The 23865-nt window shown below is 39.2% G+C and overlaps 1 protein-coding gene across 16 annotated transcripts in view; it reads right to left on the bottom strand.

Annotated features, from left to right (window-relative positions):
• ptpdc1a (protein tyrosine phosphatase domain containing 1a) overlaps positions 1 to 23865 on the bottom strand; it is a 240005-nt gene that overhangs the window by 28897 nt on the left and 187243 nt on the right. For all 16 annotated transcript variants that reach the window (XM_069939774.1, XM_069939772.1, XM_069939783.1 and 13 more), the window contains 5 exons: positions 22899 to 23070; positions 12965 to 13045; positions 11563 to 11681; positions 3058 to 3195; positions 1297 to 2606 (listed from right to left, as the gene is read on the bottom strand). In XM_069939774.1, coding sequence (XP_069795875.1) covers positions 1297 to 2606; positions 3058 to 3195; positions 11563 to 11681; positions 12965 to 13045; positions 22899 to 23070 — 1820 coding nt within the window. The remainder of the gene's footprint in view (positions 1 to 1296; positions 2607 to 3057; positions 3196 to 11562; positions 11682 to 12964; positions 13046 to 22898; positions 23071 to 23865) is intronic.

The raw sequence follows: 23865 nt of genomic DNA, 5'->3' as shown, positions 1-23865 counted from the left end.
TGTGTCAAGAGAGTGTTACAAATACAGTTAATGCTAGATATAAAAAGGTTCAATATAATTTTCTTCCTTAATTATATTATACTCCACATAAATTGAATGGACTTATTTCTCATTATCTGGGTAAGTGTTTTCGATGTAACAAGGAAATAGGGACCTTTTTACATTCAGTATGGTCCTGTGTAAAAGTGGAACAATTTTGGAAAGGTTTGAGTTTATTGTTAGGACGAATTATGAAAAATAAAGATATAAAAAGATCCAAGAATATTTTACTTGTAAATGTATATGATGAAGATATAAAATTGAAATTGGATAAATATAAAGAGAAATATTTGTAAATATACCTATAGCAACAGCGAAGAAATGTATAGCGGTAAAGTGGAAATCTGAGAATTTGGTAAAGATAGACAGAAGGCAGATTGAAATGCAAAATTGTATACCTTTAGAAAAATTACTTATAGTTTAAGGAATCGAATTGGAAACTTTTATAAAATTTGGGAACCATATATGGATTTTATGAATAAAAGCCCATCCACATCCTCCACTTTGCTCATCCTTCTCAGTTAATAATTATAAAAAATAGTCAATGAGTATTATATATGTTAAAAATATTATATATGTAGATGTAGGTGTTCTTTTTTTCTTCCTTTTGGGGAGGGGGGTTGGGGATAAAATTTAAAAATTATTGTATCATTTTGTATGGTTTATTAAGTTACTATATTATTGAACTTATACTTTGTATTGATACAAATGATAAATAAAATTTTCAACAAAAAAAAAGAACAACCCTTTGTGATCCTTTTGTTCGGGTGCCTGCCGACATTTTTCCATACCTTGACGAAGGGCTCAAGCCCAAAACGTCGGTTATGTATTTGTATTTTTGCGAAAAAGGACATTGCTTGACCTGCTGAGTTTTTCCAGCTTTGTGTTTTTAACCCTCAGAACTTAGCTGAGCCATTACTTAATTTGCCCTCTATACATGAGGCAACATTTGTCCTAAAATTAAACCGGAAGTCATAACTACAAACTTGAATATTCAATGAGCTCTATAGTTGGCAGATCTTCGCATTTTAAAGAACAAATGAGCATTGCCTTGACTAAGGTGGAAAAGTTGATGGAAGACTATTGAACTGAAAGACTGGTTGATATTTAGGAACCTGTTATGGTGAACCCTGGTCAGAAAGAGGTAGGGCTGGTGAGAGATGGGTATCCATCACTGAAATTACATCCATTTAGATTCTAACACAATAAGTCTTTAGTTTGACTTTCTCAAGACAAATATCTTGAAAAATAACTCACTTGCCATGTTTCAACTTTATTTATGAGATCTTCATCAAATTCCATCCAAAATGCCAAAGCTTTCCCTGCTGCTAATCTTCTTCCTTCAACGTTCAATTCTGAGTGTAAAGTAATACGTGGAATACCTTCATTAGAGCTATTAGATGTTTTATCCTGATCCCCAATCAGAAACACATTTTTATGAATTACTGAGCTTTTATCTGTAGATTTTTTGCAGAATGGAGAAGTGTTCATAATTTCCTTAGTTAAAGCCGCATTCTGTTTAATGGGTATATTAACTTTGGTAGATTCTTCCTCATTCATATCATCAGTGCCATGAGAAGTGGAAACTGCATCAGATGTCTCAGAGATCAAATATTTTAGTGCCATTGCTGTGGTTGATGACCTTAGGGAAAATGTTCTATGGATAGCTTTTGGCAGGTTCCTCCTGATAAAAAGAGGAGATTCCACCGTTTGGTCATTTGCGTTACATGAATTTTGACTTTCCCGGGGTTTGGATTTTATAGTAACGGGTGGACTTTGCTGAAAAAGACATGGCTCTGGTACTTTCTGAACATGTGTGCTGATCTGGTTGGTGTCCATCAGCATTGGATTAGGTTGTCTGAGATTTAGGTGAGACAAACTTTGCTGGTGGATTTTGTTACAGAAAGCATTCCACACTGGTGCTGTAAAAGGTGTCTCACTTTGCTCAGTGAAGAGTTTGGCTCTCTGAAGATCTGATTCACTATAGCTGAGCCGCTTTTTCAGATGGGCCATGGGTTGAAGAAAATAATCCGCATTAAGGCGTTTCCAGAGAGGGCCAAATTCTTGTTCAATAACCAGTGCTGTTTCATTTCGAATAGGTTCTGCCGCAGTCTGTTCAAAATGATCACCCATGTCGAAGCCTTGCCCAGCATATTGTTTATCGAGTTGAATTATGGCCAACTGTGAGACAGTCTTGTCAATTTCTGCTGACAGATCAGGGGTCTCAATATTTTCTTTCTCAGTCAATTGCTTGTTTTCTGCAAAGTCCAGGAGCAACTTACAAACCAAGTGGATTATTTTTGGCACATGTTTAAGTTGGCGGGCTTCATATCCATGGAGCAGGTGGTGCTGACGAAGAAGATACTGAGAAACTGTAACAGCGTGAGCTCTTGGGTCACAGCAGGAAAATACATTTCGCAATGGAATAAGAAACTGGGAAAATTCCTGGACACACAGCAACTGCCCACGGGTCTGAATTGCATTTGGTCTCTTCGCACGAACAAAGAGGATTGCTTGGTCTGGACTCATTCTTGTGGCATAGACCAAGTAGCAAGCTGTTAAGACTCCTAAGAAGACACCAGGGAGTTTAAACGTTAAACAATGTTAGAACAAAATCCTTCAATAATTTAAACTTGAACATGTCACAGAAGTTCTAGTTATTCAGAATAAAACATTTCTAAACCAAGAAATAAAAAGAACGCTTTAACATTACATTATGGAACCTTTTATAAAAGACACTTCCACTCTGTACTGGATGGGTAGGGAAAAAATTATGATAAATTGGACAAAGGGGATTATATATCTCCTAATACCCAATACGCAACTAACAGTTATATTGTGTTGTATTTATCTAGACTATTTGACACTCAATTATTTGTAATTACTTCCAATGTAAACAATAATTTTTGGAGGGTTAGGATACAATTCAATAATGCTTATTTGATTTCATAGTGAATATGTCAGGGAACAAATACATCCACTTGAAATAATCAATATGATGGTCCAAACATCCCTTACCTGTCCTTCCAAGTCCTGCATGACAATGGATAGCAACTTTTCCTTCCTGCAGGGCAAAAGCCACAACTTTGACCATATCAAGGATAGTGCTGAGAGAAGCTACACCATAGTCCTTCCATCCAAAATTATAAAAATAGACTGAAAACAAACATAAATTGGAAAATATTTGAAGATTAGTGAGTGTTAAATCTGTGTGTGGCAATCATTTTTTTTTAAATCAAATGCCCACTTACACTGTAACTGAGAGATTTTTAAAAAAAATCATTTTCACATAAAGAAAGTCTTTCATTGTTTTCAGATTAAATTTGAAGTGCAAGTGGAGAGAAAAATACACACTTTGGTTTTGAGGTGTGGTTAATATTTAAACAATGATGGAAGTTATGTGGATATTCAAATTAAGTAATTTGCACCAACACGTCTAAGATTAGATTACACAGAGCCAGGAAGCAGAGTAGTTGTCCACATGGAAATTTGCATAGAAGGGAAATTTGCAGGGAAAGGAGCAATTAAAAGGTACCAAACTAGAGGGATTGAAAACCTTCGGAGAAACTCAGAAGGGTTTCACCTTTTGTCAAGTTTAAACAGCGTGAGAACTAAATAGCAAAAGGCAAAACTGAAGTAAAGGGGATCTTCAAGTTCAGGAACAAACCCAAAAGCAAATGTTACACCAGCCCCATATCCATTGGCAGTTTAATAAGTGTGGCAAGGGTGTACCATGAGGCAATTCATAGAAAATTGATGTTATGTTCTATCACAACAACATACCCAGTGTAGCATGCTAAGAAATTTGGACTAATATTTAAGCCTCAGTTGAGTGTTACCATCATTTTTAGTACAAGGTCTGTCCCATACTGGAGCAAGATAGTCATTGGAGACCATGCAGCATGTGTCCGTGGTCTACATTTGGTTCTCTGCAAAGTTACCAAAGACAATCTGCACACAACTGTGATTCGGGCAGAAATTGTGATGGATGCAATAAATTCAAGATTCAATTTATTGTCATAGTAATAAAACTGTGTCCTATTACATGAAATTCCTTTTTGTTTACTGCTAGGCAAGACAGTTTAGTCACTGGCAGAAATTGCCTAAGCGCCTCTTACGGCCAGACTTATAGTCAGAGAAAGAGAAGCAAAAGAGAGTGTTCCCCCCCCTCCCCCCCAACCCCCAGAGTCACCTCCAGCGCTTCCACAGCCTCTCAGAGTCCAGTCCGAACTACTGGCGTCCCGAGCTCCAGATCTGAACCTCCGATATGGTCAGGGACCTTTCGGTGCCCTCGGCACCCCCTCACATCCCGGTTCTGATACCTGGTACCCCTCCAGCCAGTTTGAGCCAGCCTCCAGCAATCCACAGCCCAATACAAGTCCCCCGACAGCAGTCTCCAGCAGCCCACAGCTTCTGTGGGTTCCTCACCTCGAGTCGCCAGCAGCCCGCTGCATGCACTGGTCCCTCAGCCGCAGAGCCTCTTCACTGGCCCACCTCTGTGTTCGCAGATCCGAGGGTCGTCCCTTCTCCTTCTCAGACGGGGGGGGGGGGTGATCTTCCTGACCTGCGGTGCCCTCTGCTTCCCCGGAGTCTGCAGCCCCTCGTGGGTGCTGCTGATTAATAGGCGCCGCCATCTTGGGCGCAGACCCAGAGGTCGTGGGATCAAATGAAACCACTGTTGGCTCTCTTAACGGGTGGTTTCAAGTCTGGGCGGAGTCAACAGCAGTCGACTTGGCGGCTAGATCCCGCAGGAGTGCTGCATTTCCACTGCCTCGCTCCTCGCAGGTCCACAATGCTGCCACTACAGCAGCTCTGTCAGGGCCGTCATCTTTATGTGGACCAGAGCTCCACAATCCACGGAGGTCAAAGAATTCATATTCCTTCAGAAATGCACTAAAATAATGCTTCGTGTGGTCCTGAGGTGTGCAATTTTCACCCATTCTCTGCAGGCAAGGTTGAACAGTTAAAGAGCAGCAATCATGATGTTTCCTCGATTAGCCCAATTTTAGTGAGAGTAATTTCTGAGCCCTAAGAAATAACTGGAACTAACTTGCACTAATTCACATCATGCCTGAATCCATCTAAGAGTTGTCCAGATAGGGAATCCCAAGTGGAATAATTTATGAATTATTTTCACTGACACTGACCCTAACATCCTGGTTGAAGAAATGGAGTCCAGTAAAGATGTCATAACCCTCTAGGAGGACAAGAAGCCACCCTTGGTCAACATGGAGTGCAAGGGAGAAGAAATTAGTACAAAGGACTCAGCCCAGAGCTGAAAAAAGTTTAATAGCCTCAATTTGTCTGGACCAGGTTATTTTTCCATACATGAGCTTCTCAATTGAGCCAGCCAAGTAATTACATCTGGTCAAGACTTGGCTAAGAGGTTGTTGGAGGTAGAAGATAATACTGTTTCACTACTTTTGAAACTTGTGTGCTTCAGAACAGATCCTGGCAATTCGTGCACAGTTGAGAATAGTTTGGAGGTGGTATTTAGGAGTGGTGACTCATTACAAACCTGTAATCAAACAAGGATAAACAGGATAGCTAATGTGTCAGCTGTGCATACATGAATGCATAATGTGAGATTTGAACATGGTCAGTCTGCTTGCAAAGATGCTGAATATGTCTGGGGATGTGGGAGTATCTAAATCTAATATTGTAAGCCACTTCATGCAAAACCAAGGATTACCCTTTCCATCGTGAGGAGACATTTAAGGAATAAATATTGTGTGGTTTAGAATGACTACAAAGAACAAGGAACAATCAAAGAGTGAAAACATTTAAAAATGCAGGGCAGGGCCATCAATTTCTGATTGCTGAAAACAAAACCACCAGGGATGAAATCAAATGAAAGAATGACAAACGAAAATGAGAATATAATAACAAACTAATGATATGCTCAAGTGGAACTTAGATACGTTTTCACAAGGCAAAAAGAGAGGAGAACAGCAGTGAGAACTCAATGAATGATGAAGATTAATAAGGTGAAGAAGAATAAGAGGGTGCAAAGAAAGGAATGCACAAAGATCAAAGGGAAAGTAAAAGGTAAATGAGCTGAGAAGAGATTACATGATCTGATCTGAGAAGAGATTACGTGAGCTGAGAAGAGATTACATGAATGGACTGACCACTGATAGAAAAGAGAATCTAAAATAATTCTATCAGCATCCATACTTGTAAAGGGGTACATTTATTTTACAAAATTTAAATTTGGACATACAGCACTCTAACAGGCCAATTTGGCCTATGAGTCCATGCCACCCAATTTACATCCCATTAACCTGAAGGCAGAGGAAACTGGAGCCTCCAGAGAAAACCCACACAGACAGCGTGAGATTAAAACACAGGTCCGGAATCGATCATAAATTTAACAAAGGATCAGTAAGGGTCCAGAACTTGTATGCCTATGGAACTTAGCATGTAGTGAGAGGAAGGTTGAAAAATCCTGGTCTTTTCCATGGAGTCATGCAGGGGCAAGGAGCAATGTTAAATCTATTGTGAAATACTGATTAGGTTTCAGCTGAAGTAGTTTCCAGTATTGACATTTGTGGGCTCTGGATCATGTGCAGGTAAGTGAGATTTGTATAGATAGGTACAACTTGATTGGTCAAAGGGCCTATTACTGTGCTTTATGGCTCTGTATTATATAGTGTCAAAAAGGATGCGAGAGATTTACTGGAATGGTCCCAGGAATGAAGAACGTCAGCCTGGTGGCACTGGAATAATAAATTTCAGAAATACACTTAATCAGTCTGGACACATAACCAATCTAACACAAATTTTAAAGGGTTAAAAGAATAAACTGTACTGTGAGTCATATTTTCCTTCTAGAAACACAATAGAGAGGCTGTTCTACTCAGATTCAGTTAGCAAGATGTTTTACAGACCAAAATGGGAATAGCTTATCCTTTAATCAAAAAAATGAAAAACTGCAGGGTCTGCAAATCAGAAAAGGCTGGAAATACTCAATAGGTCGGGCAATGTATACAGATAGGGGAAAAGAGTAAACTTTTTAGCTCAATGACCAAGTTTAGAAATCAGACACCTTTTAAATTGGCGAATCGGATGGAATGGAGAGAACAAAGTCTATGATGGGGTGGAGGCCAAAGGGTAACTGTGTAGTCATGATGCTCGCAGAGAAAGGACAGTGAAGGCCCATTAAACACAGCTGATCTGCGCAGAGAAAAATAAACAGGAGACGAATAAGGATTAAAAAGAGAAATATGAAAATGTGCAGAATTGTTTGATCTTAAACACAGGAGGTGCTGAAATGTGAAATAAAAAGTGGACACAGAGACAGTCAGGAATCATTTGTGGAGAGAGTTAAGAGTCAATATTACAGGCCTATGTCCCTTAGAACTGGCTAATTGTATACTCACTGGAAAGATTGATTATCTGAAGTTGCTGCATTCAATGCCCAGTCCTAAGAAGATGAGGTGCTGTTCCTCAAGCTACAGCCAGGCTTTGCTGGCCCAGTCCAATCAAAGCAACAATACACTTATGCTTCCTCCGAATCAATGCACTACATTTGGTCATCACAATATGATCTCATGGACATTGGGGAAACCAAACATAGAATGGGTGACCACTAAGCAGAGCACGTCTGCAAGGGTGACCCAAGACCTCCAGTTGGCTGTTATTCTCCCACCTCCGTGAAAGTAGCCAGAAAGAGAGCAAAATGAAGAGTTAACTGAAACTTCATCAATGAATTCAATCAATTAAGACGGCCAGTCTTTCCCCATTATACCAGAACAGGTTGACTGAGTCATCAAAATAATAGACGGCCATCTTGATAAGTAATGGATTCTCCATTTTCCTCTCCCCAGAGATGCTTTTGTTCCTGCTGAATATTTCCATCATTTATTTTATTTCAAATTTCAAGCATCTTCAGCCTTCTGTATCTCAGTTCCTGCTCTCTAACCCTCTCGTTATCCTATCATTCATTTCCTATTTACAGTCACAGGAGACTTCACAACCTTTCTCAGCTTGCACAACCACTTCCTGGATCCATCTTGGCACTCCCCATTCCTTTTGTTCTCCATACCCAGTCTCTGCTCTGCAACAAGGTACTTTTCCTATCATTTGGATGAAGAATCGATGCCATCATATCTGATAATACAGGAACTGGGGATGCCAACTATTTGCTTTCGTTACCATTGGAGTGAATGACTTGCAGACTTTACAAGCTTCTCAGACTGACCAAAGAGCTGTCATCAGCTAGTTGTTCTCCCAGTTCTGAAGTGAACATCCCTGGAGAATTCAAACACCGTCTTCTGGAGGAATTCAGCAGGTAAAGCAGCGTCAGTGGGAGGAGATGAAGAACTGACATTTCGATCTGAAACTCACATCAGGAATGAGGCTATTCTTCTCCCACTCAAGATGTTTGGCCCATTGGGTTCTTCCAGCTGATTGTGTTGGGCTTCAGATTCCATCATCTGCAGTCTCCTGTGTGTATCCCTGGAGGTGGTATCTCAGCACCCTTAACTATAGAATTAAATGTCAAAAATTACATCGATCAGCTTGCAGAGGTACCTACGTATGAAGTTTTAATTCTAAAGGATAAAAAAAAAGATGTTGACTGAACAACGGAGATATCTCTGAATGGAGATAAGGAATAGAAGAATCAGTGTGGTCAGAAAGACTGGACACATTGGAAAAGTTGGTGTTATCCCACTAAGGGAAATTTGATGGAATGTTTTGTAAAAGTTTTCAAAATCGTGATGCAATCACACAAAACAAACAAAGAGAATTTATATTCATCAGCAGAAAGCCAAAAAATTGGAGGTCATAGATTTTAGGTGATTGGCTAAGAGCTAGAGGCGAGAAAAATCTTCCTCGCAGCCAATGGACAGGGGAGGCAAATGAGACAGAATGTGGCAGGCGGTTTAAAATGTGAAGTTTTTCTCATGATGTTGGTAAGTAAAAATGTTTAACTCAATCATGAGAAGCTGGAAAATATTGGTTTAAATGCATTTGTTGTCCTCATTCATGAATCATAAAAAACATCGACATATATATTCAGGGACCTTGAAATTCAAGCCAATAGTGCCCTAGAAGTGGCAACACCAGTAGATTGGGCAATGAAGACTTCTGACATGCTTGCCTTCTTAGGTCAGGGCATGGAATATAAAAATGTTGAGAGGTTACATTGCAACTTGATAAGGTATGTTATATAGGACTAAATGTTAATATCACTTATTGCACTCCTGACACTTGCTGCCTTGACTCTGGGTTTCACAGATAGACACATGACAACTCTGGAGAGTTCGGTGAATCCCAGCGTCCAGAGTTCACCCCCTAAATGCTATTCACTCACTTTGGTGCTGTTAGGTCTGCTTTGTTCATGAATGAGTGAGTCAGACACCAGACTGAGTCGAAATCAAGGTTCTTTGTTCTTTATTACCGGATTGTAACACTTGCAACTAACAGTGTTAGTTGGAGAAGGCGCATTCTCCCGATATCAGCAAGTGGTGCTTTTTTATACCCCAGGACACGCACTTAGTAAATTATCATACCATTACATTGTCCAATGAATTAGCTGTTGCTACCCTTCTCTGTTAGTCTGCTGCACATCATTCTTGTTAGTGCAAAGCTTATCTTGAGTGTACAAGGTCACATCTGCATTCTGTTACTCCTTAGTACTGGGTGACTCCTTCTCCGGTCCCATCTCATGATGTTTTTACCTTACAGTGCCCAGGTGGAATCCTCTCTCCTCATCCAGAACATAATTATTCTTCAGTGGAGTAACATGCTCAGTTTTGGTCACTACATTATAGGAAGGATATTATTACGCAGGAGAGAGTGTGGAGGAGATTCACCAGTATCTCACTTGAGCCCCTTTCACACTTGCCAGTGGTCCCAGGAATCAAATGCCAATCAGCTTTTAAAGTGGCAAGTGTGAAAGCAAAATCTGCTCAACGCCGGTGTCAGATGACATCATCCCACGCCAGGGATTGCCGGTCTCAACCCCTAGTACAATCACTGTGTGTGTTGAGATCAGGTAAGTGTGAAACAGGCAGCAACATTAAAGGTAGAACAGACCAAACGCCAGGGATAAACCCTTCAAGTGTGAAAGCGTTCAGAGTCCCAGTTAGGAATGGTCTCATGTGAAAGGCCAAACCCCCATTCCTACCCTGGGACATTGAACAGCTGATTTACTGGGATGCAAGTGTGAAAGGGGCTTTGGATTGAAGGACTTTAATATTGCGGAGAAATTGGAGAAGTTGGGTTTGTTTTCCCGGGAACAAAGGAGGCCGAGCGTTGATCTGATAGAGGTATATAAAATTATGAGGCATAGATGGTCAGAATCCTTTTCCTTTTGTTGGAATTTTAAAAACAAAAGGTTTGATATGAGAGGAAGGAGTTTTAAAAGGAATTTGAGAGGCATTTTTTTGGTTTTTTCGACTCAGTGTGAAACTCTTTGCCAGAGGAGGTGGTGAAGTCAGTTACAATTACTACAGTTAACAGCTATTTCAGAAGATACTTAAACAGACAAACCATAGAAGAGTACGAGGCCTAAGATGGGATTGGTGTAGCTGGGCAATGAATTTACCATGGCCACATGGGCCAAAGTACCCATTTCTTTGTTGTACAACTCTATGACGACAGATTCAATAAGTCATCAAGGAAGCTAACTGTATGTTGGTCTTTATTATAAAAGCAATGCAAACAAGATTTATAACAATAAAGCAACGGAGAGATCAAACCTGGGAAACCACACTCTAGAGTAAAATCAAGATAAGGAGCACCAGATTTAAGAAAGTTGTGCGATACATGGATTAACAAAGGAAGTTTAAATCGTGGTCAGCAATCCACAGTGCTGCTTTATGATAGAAAAAGTTCAGATCCACTCCTACATTTTATTGGAGTTTACATTAACATTTTTGGAAAGTCTTGTAAAGGAGAAGCTGTTGAGAACTTTCCCACTGCTGCGTGAGGCATTAATTGGAGCTTAGCATCACCACAAGGCATTTTCACATCATTGATCAACTACAAATTAACTGAAGTCAGGTGGTGCACCCTGATGGGTGCCAGAAAGGTCAAGTCTGTGGTAATATTTACCATAGTGCTGCAGACTTAATTATTGATTCCATTTGCTGTTGTTGGTGGCATATGACAGCGATAGCCCCCTGCCTAGCTCAGGTCTTCAGCATATTAGATTCCTAGAATCTTAATGCCTTCCTGGAGTTACTGATACATTGGTTAAGATTTTCTTTCAAATGGCATTTTACATGGAGTAACACATGCTGAAGGGAATTTTAAAGAGGAAAGGAAATTTCTTAGACCAGACCAGGAGAAAACAATTAAAGCATTTTAGAAATATTAAACTTAAGAAAAGTAAACACTGACAACATTAATATTTTCAGCACCCATCAAAATTAAAAATAATTTCTAGCTTAGATTGTGGTTTGATTTTCTCAATTTAAAAAAAAATAAACAGAAGTCCCGCACTTCACTATAAACCAGCATAAATCGATAGGATTTGCTTTAATTATGGATGAACAACAGGAGAAGTCTTACTTCTAGCCTCCATGAACACCTCTGGTAGGTAAGTAAAGCCACTCTCAGCCTCCAAGGGATTTCCACAACGTGCATGTTCCCCAGGACGCTGAAGATTAATTACTGTCTTTATGTCATGCCTGAGGTAAGGGGTTAATTGAAGCATCAATCAGGTTACTAAAACTGAGAACAGTGTGATCAAATTTAGGTTAAACAAATACACAAAACTGTGACGACAATTTATTATGAAAATAATTTTACTTTAGTATAGAATTTGAGAACCAAAAAAAAACCTCTAGACTGTTCACCCTCAAACTGAAACATAAATAAAGGTACATATTGTAATTAGGTGCTGATTTGAAGTTGTGTTTGGAAATGTAGCATATTTATCATAAATTCATACAGTCATTAAGGCAAGGTCAAATGCCAGAGGAGAGCACGGCTTTCCACAAATGTGCATGCGCTAATAATTGAAAATAACAAGCCTCATGAAAGGAAACCATATACATCTTGGTGACCTTTTAAAATTATAAACTGAAGAAAGAATGGGCTTGAATAATTTTCCTCATTATTAGAATAACATTGGTTAGTTTGAGGAAATAAAATCCAGGACCAAACATAACTAGAGATATTTGGAGGCAGCAATTTTACATCATGATAAAATCAACACTACCACCAAAACATGATGATCCAAATTATTTGTTGCAAAATACATGTAATAACACAATGAAGGACCTAGATCTATAACATAAAGCAATATTTTTATTTATAGATATTGATATTCCCAGTAAAATTACTTAAGACCTTCATTGCTCTCATTTCTCTAATTTAAATATCTTGAAAGTTTTTGCTAAAATCAATAAAGTGAGATGTTTAAAAAATTTAAATAGGCATTAATGTATTCACAACAGGCAAGGGATTCAATGCTATCTCTTATGTTAAGGGGATCCTTATTTATAGCAAGAGAGATGATTCCCTGCAATGCACATCATGTAAAAGAATCGCCAACAATGCCTATGTCGAACACAACCAAATTATTCTTAATCTCTCTCTGCCAATACATTACACATATCCCTTCATTTCATTTAGCTTTTAATTCTATTGCTGAGTGTTAGATAGGGAATTTAACCTCTCAAAAATTGTTACTAATTATTAAGTTGCTGAATGTGGTGAAGTACAGAGTGTATAAAATAGAGACCTTGTGTTTAGGCTGGACAAGTGACTGAGCATTAATTGTGCAAATACTTCAGCAGCAAGGGGATTTTGTCTGTTCCTTTGATTTAAATAATCTGCAGTATCCATTGTCAAGCTTGTGCATTATGAAAACCCACTTAAGCAAAAAAATGGATGATTCCAGACACAACAAACTGGAAAATAAAATCGTTCCCTACAAATTGCATAATTGAAAACATTAAAAGGGTACCTTTTAAATTGTTCAATAATGTTGTATTTTTCAATAATTTCAGTGGAAGGACGAGCCATTGCCAATATATTGTCTGTAATCCTGTGCATAAAAAAATTGTTAGACTTAATAATCAACCACTTGAAAGAAACAATTCAACTTGTTATTTGTGACTAGACAATCTCAAAAGGTGTATGCATTTCATTAAATGATAACAACTATACTTTATTTTTAAAATATTGTGCAAATAGTTCAATATTGGACTATTATGCTCAATAAACTAAATTACAAAAGAAATCACAAGATAATATCACAACATAAACCACTACAAGTGAAGGAATATTTAAACTCAGCATCACGTTATGGGCGACAAAGTTTCAAGCTTCCAAAACTTAGAGCATCTTTCTGCATCCTCAACATCATTTCTTGCAAAAGGGACAAATTACCACATACAACTGGTGTAAACAATAGGCGTAGATCATGTTCCTGAGAAAAAATATGCATTAAACTCAAGGTGAGGGTGATGGAGGCAGTATTGTTCAGAAGGGTGATCATTCAAGTGAGTAAATTCTCTAGCCTTCACTTACATATTCGGTTGACTCGACCTTATCCCCTGATACTACAAATATAAAATCACATTTTAACACACATTTGAAGATGGGGAAGGAAATAAAGATAATAATTACAGGAAAAAAACACTCCATGCAAAATTATCATTTGATGCCACAAAGTGGTAGTTTAATGGCTCTGCCAATACTTCACCAATAAAGCTTTTAACAGCCCACCACGAGTTATATCAACCTTATGGTTTAATATGAAATAAGCAATCGTGTTACAAAAGGTCAAGAAATCACCTTAATCAGTTTATTACTACGATTATTAAAATTAATAATCACTGTAACTATAAACCCAATTTTTAAAATAAGAAACAGGGTGCATTTCATCAAAAGAAAGCAGGAGGAGTTGGCCACTGAACCTCTCGCATCAGTTTTCATGGCTGTTGCATCAAAAATGGAGGACTGCAAACAGCTCTCGTCAACAGGAAGAATTTGAATCCACTGCAGAGAGTGCAAAGAAGTGCGCTGCTTGGTTGCAGTTGCTCGGCGACGCTGCTGCACTAGATAGGCCGCATTTGTTTTCAGAAGAGACTGGGGGAGGGCAGGATAGAGGTATACAAAAATTATGAAAAACATGAATAGGGTAAAGAGTATGAGGAGAGCAGACTTGTCTAAAACTCGGGGGAACAATTCAAACATTTCAGGAAGCAGGAGAATTGCTGCACTGAATCTTGACCATTTTGATGATCATTTCAACTGATTCATCCTGGGTTTTGGCAGCATCGTGGAAGTCACTCGTTTCGATTCCCCCAAGCAAGGAAAAGAGGAGTTGTGACAGAACTTTCAGCAATCCCAGTCACTCAGTCTCTCCCACTTCCTTCGTGATTACTTCTGGGGATCAGTTTAAAAGTTTGCTTTTCAATTAGAGATTTGTAAGACTGAAATTTGGAATGATTTTCCAGAATAATGCTCAAGATGTAATCTCTATCTCACTCACACACACACACACACACAAACACACACATATATTCACGCACAGTTGGGGTTCATTTTGGATAAGTTGTAATATTATTACAATGCCTAACCTTCCAAGAATTCCAAGAACCGGCAACTTCCAAACACCGGCGCATTTTTTGGTAGATGGCATTACACATAAGTAACGTTAAAATTTCCTGTCATAAATGTCCCATTTTTCAGACGGAGCACCCCCAGTCCCTGTCGACCCGTCTCCGCACCCAATGGACACCTCTTACCTTCGGTGGAAAGGTGACTCTCAGGTCCAAGCACCCGGTGGGAGAAGAGCAGGCAGTGGCTAGCTCAATGTGGGAACAGTTTCAGATGCATGGGGGATTATGGGTAATGAAGATGCCCTTCATTGAGCCGTCGCCACGATCTGGTATGGCGCTCCTTAAACTCTGTGCTCTGTACCCCCGCTGCCATGTCGAGAGCTAAATAGGGACAGGTGACAGATGGCGCTGCGCTGCTGGGTTGGGCCCGAGGGCCAGCCCAACTCGTTGGTGGAACGCCTGAAAGCTGCTGGCGCTTGGCATCATCGTCCCTCCTGCAGCTCTGCACCTCACGTTCGGCCTTCTGCCCCCTTGGCCACTGGCTCCGAGCAACCGATGCTGACCATCTTTTTGGCTGAGGTCCCGGCCACCCTGTCACCTCTGACCTCCACCTGACTGACATGCTGGTTGAGAGCCTCCTGTATGCCGCACATCAAATCCCCCTCCCCCCACGCTCAGCTTGGCCGAGGACGCAAAATAGTCTGTTACCAGCCCTGGGATGTGTGGGGTGCCTACGGATGGATGGCCAGAGGGGGCAGGGGGAGCAATGGACAGCTGATGGGGTGGGGGGGGGGTCAACAGATGGTGGGCCAAGCGAGGCATTTGATTAAAGGGACAGAAATCAAAATTATTCTGAAATCTGGAAGATTCCAAGCAACAACAGGTGTCTGTCCCGACTCTTCCAGATAAAGGGTCAATTATTAATAAATCTATTGTTTTAAAAGAAAAACAATCTCTTGGTGATTTTCTATTGCTGCTGGAGCTTATTGATCAATTGATTTTCAATTTGATTGGTTAAATTCCATGTTGAAAGCCTATTAAAAGGCCTGTGTGTGTGGAAAAACAGCAGCAATGAACATTGATGGGTTTATAAAATCGCCATCTTCTGTGGGTTTGCAGAGGCCGAGAAAGGGATGAGTTGGTGGATATTGCTCAAAGGTTGGAACTTGTTGCGGTAAAGCCGGTTATGAAAAAGACTGAGATCTGGAGAATTATAAAACAACAATGGGAAAGTTTGGAGAGGGGGAGTTGGAACAATCACCCGAGAGTAAATCCCTTGAGCAGTGGTTAACGTTAGATTTGAAGCAGAGAAGAAATGGCAGTTTGAGGGAGAGGAGATGAAAAACAGATCTCCACCTTCTGGTTCTAGTGAGTGGTTTGTGATCAGTAGGGAGGTGAGGTTAGTTCCTCGACTTGATGAGGCTGAGATTGGCAAATACTTCCAGCATTTTGAGTGAGTTGCTGAGAGCTTATAGTGGCCAAAAAACCATTGGTCCCTCATGTTACAAAGTGTGATTAAAGGGAAAGCCTAACAGGCTTACCCTGCCCTTACAACTGAACAAGCCGCTGATTATGAGACCACGAAGCAAGCCATGCTTAAGGCTTATGAACTGGTTCCAGAAACTTGTGAACCGGTCTTATATGGATTTTGCATTTGACAAAACTGTGTGCTTTGACCGATAGTGCACAATAATAAAACAAAAAGATGATTATAACAGACAGAGAGCTGCTGTTGAAGAAATTAAAAGGTGCCCCCACACATCTCAGGGCTGGAAAGGGAGTGGAAACTTGGCAGGAATCTTCAAAATTAGCAGATGAGTCTGCTTTAACCCACAAGGGGTAAAGATGAATGGAAGCATGAAAAGGAAAAAAAACTTTCAGGTCCTCTTTGCCTCTATTGTAAGAAACCTGGTCACGTGATAGAAAATTGTTCCGTGCTGAGAAAAAAGAAAAAGGAGGCAGTGCCAGATGCCTGTAATCAAAGAGATGAAACACAGAAATAAAAAAAGGTTCCAGACCTACTGATAACATTAGGGACAAATTCAAATATTTTGTGTCAGAGGGTTTGGTTTCAGTAAAAGGGCCACCAAAAGTGACTGAAAATCCTTTGAGATAATGCGGCTGCCCAGTCACTTGTGTTGGACAGTGATGAGACTGCCACGGGAAATAAATTTGATTCGAGGTCTGGGGAATCAATATCTCTGCACAGGATAATGTTGAAATTAGAATTAGTTGATGGACCTGTTACGATAGGGATCCGATCAAGATTACCAGTGGGAGGAGATTCGTTGTTATTAGGAAATGACCTCACAGAGGGTAAAGTTGTCCCTGCAGTGAGGTTGATAGCTAAGCCAGTCCTCAATGAGACAAAGACAGATTCTAACATATATATCCAGCCTGTGCAGTGATTCAAGTTATGGCTAAAATGCTTTCCAGTGCAGATGGTAGTGTGCAGACTGATTTCACAGGGAGCAGAATCTGTGACAAGGCAAAACAACACTCAGGTTGTCATGACCTGCCAAAGACTTTGCACCCTTCTTTATTGGACCAGAGTTCTGGTGTTAAATCCGAGAGTAGGGATTTGTCATTATCCTGAAAAGTTTATAGTGGGAGAAAACAGAGATCCTGACCTTACTGAATTGAGAGATAAGGCTTTATCTGATGATGAAATTAAGAAAGCACCAGTTGGCTACTATTTTAAGGAAAGCATGTTGATGAGGAAGTGGAGATCACCCGATATTCCTGCCAGTGAAGAATGGGCAGTTGTTCATCAGGTTGTTGTTCCTAAAGCCTATTGGGATGAAATTTTAACCTTGGCCCATAAACACAACCTATTATCTTGGTGTAAGGAAAACTATATATAAGATTATGAAACAATTCTATTGGCCTAGTTTAAGATGTTGTGACATTTTGTCAGACATGGCACATTTGTCAGGTTCTGGGTAAACCCAATCAGGGTCTCCCAATGGCTGCTTTACAAGCTATTATGGTTTCTGATGAACCATTTTCTAAAGTTATTGTGGGTTGTGTTAGCTCATTGCCCAAGACAAAAGCTGGGAATCAGTATTTGTTAACTGTCGTGTGTACAGCCTCCAGGTTTCCAGAAGCAGTTCCACTGAGATATATTAAAGCTAAAACTGTGTCGAAAGCTCTTGTAATTTTTTTTTACATTTAGTTGGTTTGCCTAAAGAGATTCAATCAGACCAGGGAATTTCCTGTCAGGGCTATTTCAGAAGCAAGTTTATAAATTGGGAGTAAACCAAATCTCGTCATTTGCAGAATCTCAAGGGGGCTTCGAGGTCCCATTCAATCTTCCAAACCATGATGAGGACCTACTGTTTCGAGAATGAGAAGGACTGGGATTAGCGTGTCCATTTGCTTTTGTTTGCAGTGAGACAGGCGGTACCAGAATCAATAGGCTTTAGCCCTTTTGAGCTGACGTTTAGACACCAAGAGGACCTTTAGTGTTGAGGAAGGAACAATGGGTTGAATTTGTATATATTACATTTCAAAATTTAAAGATAGTTTGCAGAAAGTCTGTAAATTACCGCAAGAGAATTTGAAAACACCTCAAGACAAAATGAAGGACTGGTGTGATAAAACAGGCTAGGGTCAGAACTTTTAAACTAGGGGATAAAGTGTAAATCCTGTTTCCAACAAACTTCACTCCCCTTAGGGAAAGATTTTCAGGCCCGTATGAGATAGAGTCAAAGGTGAATGAAGTAAGTTATGATGTTAAAAACATCTGATCGGAGATGTGAAACACAGAGTTGCCTTGTCAACATAGTAAAACCTTATTTTGAGAAATTGGCTTTTTAGCAGGGAACAGCCTTCACCAGAGGTATTGGTTGTTCATTGAATTAAGGTGTCTATGAGACAGTACAAGCTATCTCTTGTGAGGGTCACTTTAAAGAAAACATTGTCCTAGCTTGTCTATCTAATTCAAGTGTTTTGCAGAATTTGGATGCTATGTTGGTTCATCTTCAGCCCCAGGAAAAGAGCAAATGAAACAGCTACTTTTAAAATTTAGGAACCTATTTCCAGACGTGCCTAAGAGAACCCCAATAATTTGTCATGATGTTGAAGATGCCGAACCTATCAAACAACATCTATATCGAATGAATGTTGAAAAGTGCAGACTGGAAGATTAAGAGATTGAATATATGTTAAAGAATGATTAGATGTTCTATCTCAGATTGGAGTTCACCTTGTGTCCTGGTGCCTAAACCTGATGGGACGGTTAGATTTTGCATTAACTAGAGAAAAGTTAATGTGGTACAAAGACAGATAATTATCCTATCCCTAGGGTGGATGATTGTGTAGACAAAGTTGGAAAGGCTGTTTTTTATAAATGAAAATGGACTTATTAAAAGGTTACTCCCTTAACAGACAGTGGTAGGGAAATTTCTACATTTATAACCTCATCAGGGTTATATGAAAACAATGGTTTACCATTTGGAATGAAAAATGCTCCAGGGACATTCCAAAGAATGATTAAAAATTCTGTGATTCAAGGTTTAGAGTGTATGGATGCTTATATTGATGACTTGGTCATGGGGAATAACACCTGGAAAGCATACATCTCTGAGTTAGAGAAATTATATGACAAACTTTCAAAAGCTAACCTTACTGTTAATTTAGCTAAAAGTGAATCTGGCCATACCACTGTGACTTAACTTGGTTATGTTTTGGATCAAGGCAAGTTGGCTCCTGTTCAGGCAAGAAGTTCAGACAATTTTTGCGTTGCATTTCCATGGGTAAGAAAGCTGTTAGGAGGTTTTTGGGAATGGCAGGGTATCATCAAAAGTTCTGTAAAAAGTTTGCTGATATCACCCTTCCTTTGACTAACCTTCTGAAGGATTAGAAGTTTGTTCGGACAGAACTTTGACTGGAAGCATTTGGCAAACTGAAACCCATCAACCTGTGCTTAAATCACCCGACTCTGAAAAGCCATTTTCTTTAGCAGTAGATGCCGTGATGAAGCTGTGAGAGAAGCATTATTACAAAAATAACGGTTGTGATGATATTGACCATCCATTGGCTTACTTGTCCAAGAAATTCAATGAACATCAAAAGAATTATTCTACTAGTGAGAAAGAATTATTGTCACTTGTACTGGCTTTGCAGCATTTAGATGTTTACAGCTGCACAGTTCAGGGACCACTTGTGTATACTGTCCATAATCTCCTAGTGTTCGTGAACAATTTTTAAAAAATAGTTGATTGTTAAACTGGAATCTAATTTTCCAGGAATATGATTTAATGATAACTCATATTAAAGGCAAATAACGTAATTGCTGATTGCCTTTCAGGAAGTTAAGTTTGCAATGTTTCACAGAAAATTTAAACCTATTATTTTTATTCGTTCCTGAAAAATGTTATATTTGTCTGTATTATATCATGTAACAATACTGAATGTATTATTTTAAACATTGTAGGTTGCAGATAAAAATTTTGCTCTTAAGCTCAAAATTTTCTTTGTGGAGGGAGGTATTACATGCTCGCGTTTCATTTAGTGTGATTGTCACTTTAAGGGTTGATACAGGCTACAAACATCAACAGTTTGGCAAGACTGGATGGCACCATCAAGTAGAAACTATAAACAAAGTTGATGCTCTGAAGGAAGCGAAAGAACAATAGTTGTTTATCTAGGAAACTTAGTCATGCGAGTGGGACACTTACAGAAACAGAGATTTTCATTAGTGAGCATAGAGGTGGAGTGACTTGGTGTGAAATGGACAATTCAGCTGATTCTCCATCAGGGGAATTATTGAACCACCGTGACCAAAGGAAAGGTCGTATCTGGGTAAAGGAAGCAGGAGAATTGCTGCACTGAATCTTGCCCATTTATGATGATCATTTCGACTGATTCGTGCCTGAGTTTTGGAAACATCATGGAAGTCACTTGTTTCATTTCCCCTAAGCAAGGAAAAGAGGAGTTGTGACAACTGTTTGTCTGGAAGGATATATTTCAACAAGGAACTCAACAAGGATTCCCGAGTTTTCAGCAATCTGGTCACTCTGTCTCTCCCATCTCCTTTGTGATTACTTCTGGGCGCCAGTTTAAAAGTCTGCTTTTCAACTATGGACTTCCAAGACTGAAATTTGGAATGACTTTCCAGAATTGTGCCTAAGCTGCAATGGTTTGGGTATCACACACACACACACATATATATATACATGTATAAGTATATTCTTGCATAGTTGGAGTTAAGTTTAGATAAGTTGTTATATTGTTAGTAGTTATTAATAAATATTGTTTTAAAAGAAAAACAATGCTGATAGTCTGCGATGTAACAGAACAAGAATATTTACAAAAATATTAAACCAATATGATTACAAAAGTATACCTATCACTTTGCCCAATAACCAAAGCCATGAGGAAATGAGACATAGGTGCTGAATTAGGCTATACAGTTCATCAAGTTTGACCCACCATTTAATCATGAGCTGATCCACTGCCTGGCCTTCTCCCCATAACCTTTTGATGCCCTGGCTAATCAAGAACCTATCAACCTCCATCTTAAATACAGCCAATTACCTGACATCCACAACCACCTGTGGCAACAAATTCCTGATTTACCACCCTATGCCTGAAGAAATTTCTAATAATTTCTGTTCTAAGCAGATGCCCTTCAGTTCTGAACTTGTGCCTTCTTGTCGGAGACTCTCCCACCATGAGAAACAAACTTTCTACATCTACTCTTACAAGCCCTACAAAACCTATGGGCAGCATGGTTATCGTAATAGATAGTGCAACACTATTACAGGGCCAGTGACCGGGTTCAAATCCAGCGCTGTCTGTGGAAGTGGGTACACACTTTCAGTGACCTGCATGGATTAACGCCGAGTGCTCTGGTTTTGTCTCACCCTCTTTAAAAAAAATGTACGGGGTTGGTCGGTTAACCAGGTGTAATTGGGCGGCATGAGTTCCTGGGCCAGATGGGCCTTCTATCATACTGTGTCATTAAAACTAAAAAAAAACAAATAATATTGTCTCAGTGTGTCAGGGAGTTGAGAGAGGACTCCCCAGAATAAATGTTGGGATATCCAACTTTAGCAGATGCTGGTACCTGCCTCTGGGACAACTGACAGATGCTGTCTTAAGTTTAGAATATTAACATTTGACAATCCGTGCACTTTTATAACACAAAAGTCACCTGAAATAAACGATGGATAAACAAATCTAACCAACTGAGCTCAGTGCAATATTTTGCTCTGGCAAATTCTGGATTGCATCTTTACAAATTACTGAGTATCAGTTTAACTTCATAAAATATATATATATATATATATATATATATATATATATATAAATAGAGCATATATAGAATAAATATAAATTCAAGCAATTAGATAGAGGCTTACATGATCTTAAATAAACCACATAGTTTTTTTTCCATATAGTCAAGGAAGTATGTACAAGGTGTACATTTTTGAAATGTACACCATGTAGGCGCTAGCAATCTTTACACACAGCAAGATTCTGCAAATATAATTTTTTAAAAATTTAGACATACAGCATGATTACAGGCCATTTCAGCCCACAAGTCCGTGCTGCCCAATTTACACCCAATTAACCTATATCCCTGATATAGTTGGAAGGAATCCGGAGCCCCCGGGGAAAACCCATGGGGGAAGAACGTACAAACTCCTTACAGACAGCACAGGATTTGAACCCCAGTCCCGATCACTGGCGCTTTAATGGTATTGCACAAACCGCTACACCACCCATTATATGGGCATGATAATGAACAAAAACCCATTTGATGTTAAGCAGGTTTTACTGCTTATTCTGAAAAAGGCCGTGCCAAGTAACCTCAAGAATAAAGCATCAACCTTTTTATGCTCAAATCCCTGGAGTAAGATTTGTTGCCAAAATATTCAAAGTTGAGTAACAGCAAAGGAAAGAAAAACAATATTTAGAAAATACCTGCAACAAAGTTAACATGTTTCAATTCCAAAGTGAAATTGTAAATATCAAGAACATTCTTACAGTTTACTTCTTATTGCAAACAGTGAAACTCTTCAGATCTGCATTTAAACATATGAGACAAATTTTAATAATCAACTTCAATGGAAGAAAGCAATCTATACATTCTTTCTCCTTTGTAAATTGGCATTTTCATTCATTTCACAAAATATAGTTTGATGTCCACCCAAAATACTTGAAAATGGTAATTCTTTTCTATCCCTGAAACAGCAAAATACTTTTGTCAAAACAACTGCTGCTTCGAATAAAGTTATTATTATAATCCACTGCAGTAACACTTTATTTGCACAAAGTGTGGTGAAATTCATTTTTAAAAATAAAGAAACTAATAAGGATTACCATGAAGAGTATAAGCCTTTAAGAGCTTGTTCCTCTTCACTCCACCGGGATGGATTCTCGTATTTGCATGCTCGACCACCACATGCCATTGAGCATTGCATTTGACCAGGGATAACATGTCGTAATCGCTCTCCAACTTTTGTATACTTGGCTGTTGGGCGTCTCATACTACCTATGGTAATAAAGTAAATTTGAAATATGTCAAACAACGCAACCTTAAAAAATGAATTTATATAATGCATACACTTTCAAAATAGTTGAAATAGGAACATTTGAAGTGACAAAAATCAAAATATCAAAGGACATGATAAAAGTCCAATAATCTAGCATGCTTGGTGGTGCCAGAGTAGCAGATTTTCCAGACTATTTGATGTTATTCTTGAACCCAATAAAGGTCTGGAGTGGCATTGGAAACATCACCCCATGAACCAGATGATAATCATCTATAGAACATTACAGCACAGTACAGGCTCTCCATCCCATAATATTGTGCCAATCTGCTCCACAACAATCTATTTTTTTCCCCATCTCACACCCATAACCTTCTACAGCAAAACGTCTGGTATTTGGCATCTATGGGGAATGGTAGATGCCGGATAAGTATATATTCTTGTTGTTTGAGACTTACTCTTAAAATGCTCAACTAATACACCTACATTAAGAATAAACAGTTTAAAAGACAAAGATACTCTACTTCACTTGCATGAACATATAAACCTTAAAACATTTCACTTTATTTTCAGTCACATTCTTTGAAAATATTTCAACATCTGCAGGTTCCTCCCCCTCCACGGAGTCACCCAAAGAATAAACAATAAAATTATAGATTAGTAACCCCTACTCTCCCCCAAGTTTAAAGATAAAGCTTCTGACCACGATGACTCTTACTATAAATAGGGATAAGGAGACATTTTAAAAGAGTCACCCCAATGGCGAGCAGCATCAACCAGCTCTTCATCCCGGGCGA

This window comes from Narcine bancroftii, chromosome 5 (assembly GCF_036971445.1).
Source record: "Narcine bancroftii isolate sNarBan1 chromosome 5, sNarBan1.hap1, whole genome shotgun sequence".
Lineage (NCBI taxonomy): Eukaryota > Metazoa > Chordata > Chondrichthyes > Torpediniformes > Narcinidae > Narcine > Narcine bancroftii.
The sequence above is the reverse complement of the archived record's forward strand: the minus strand, read 5'-3'. Positions and strand labels throughout refer to the sequence as shown.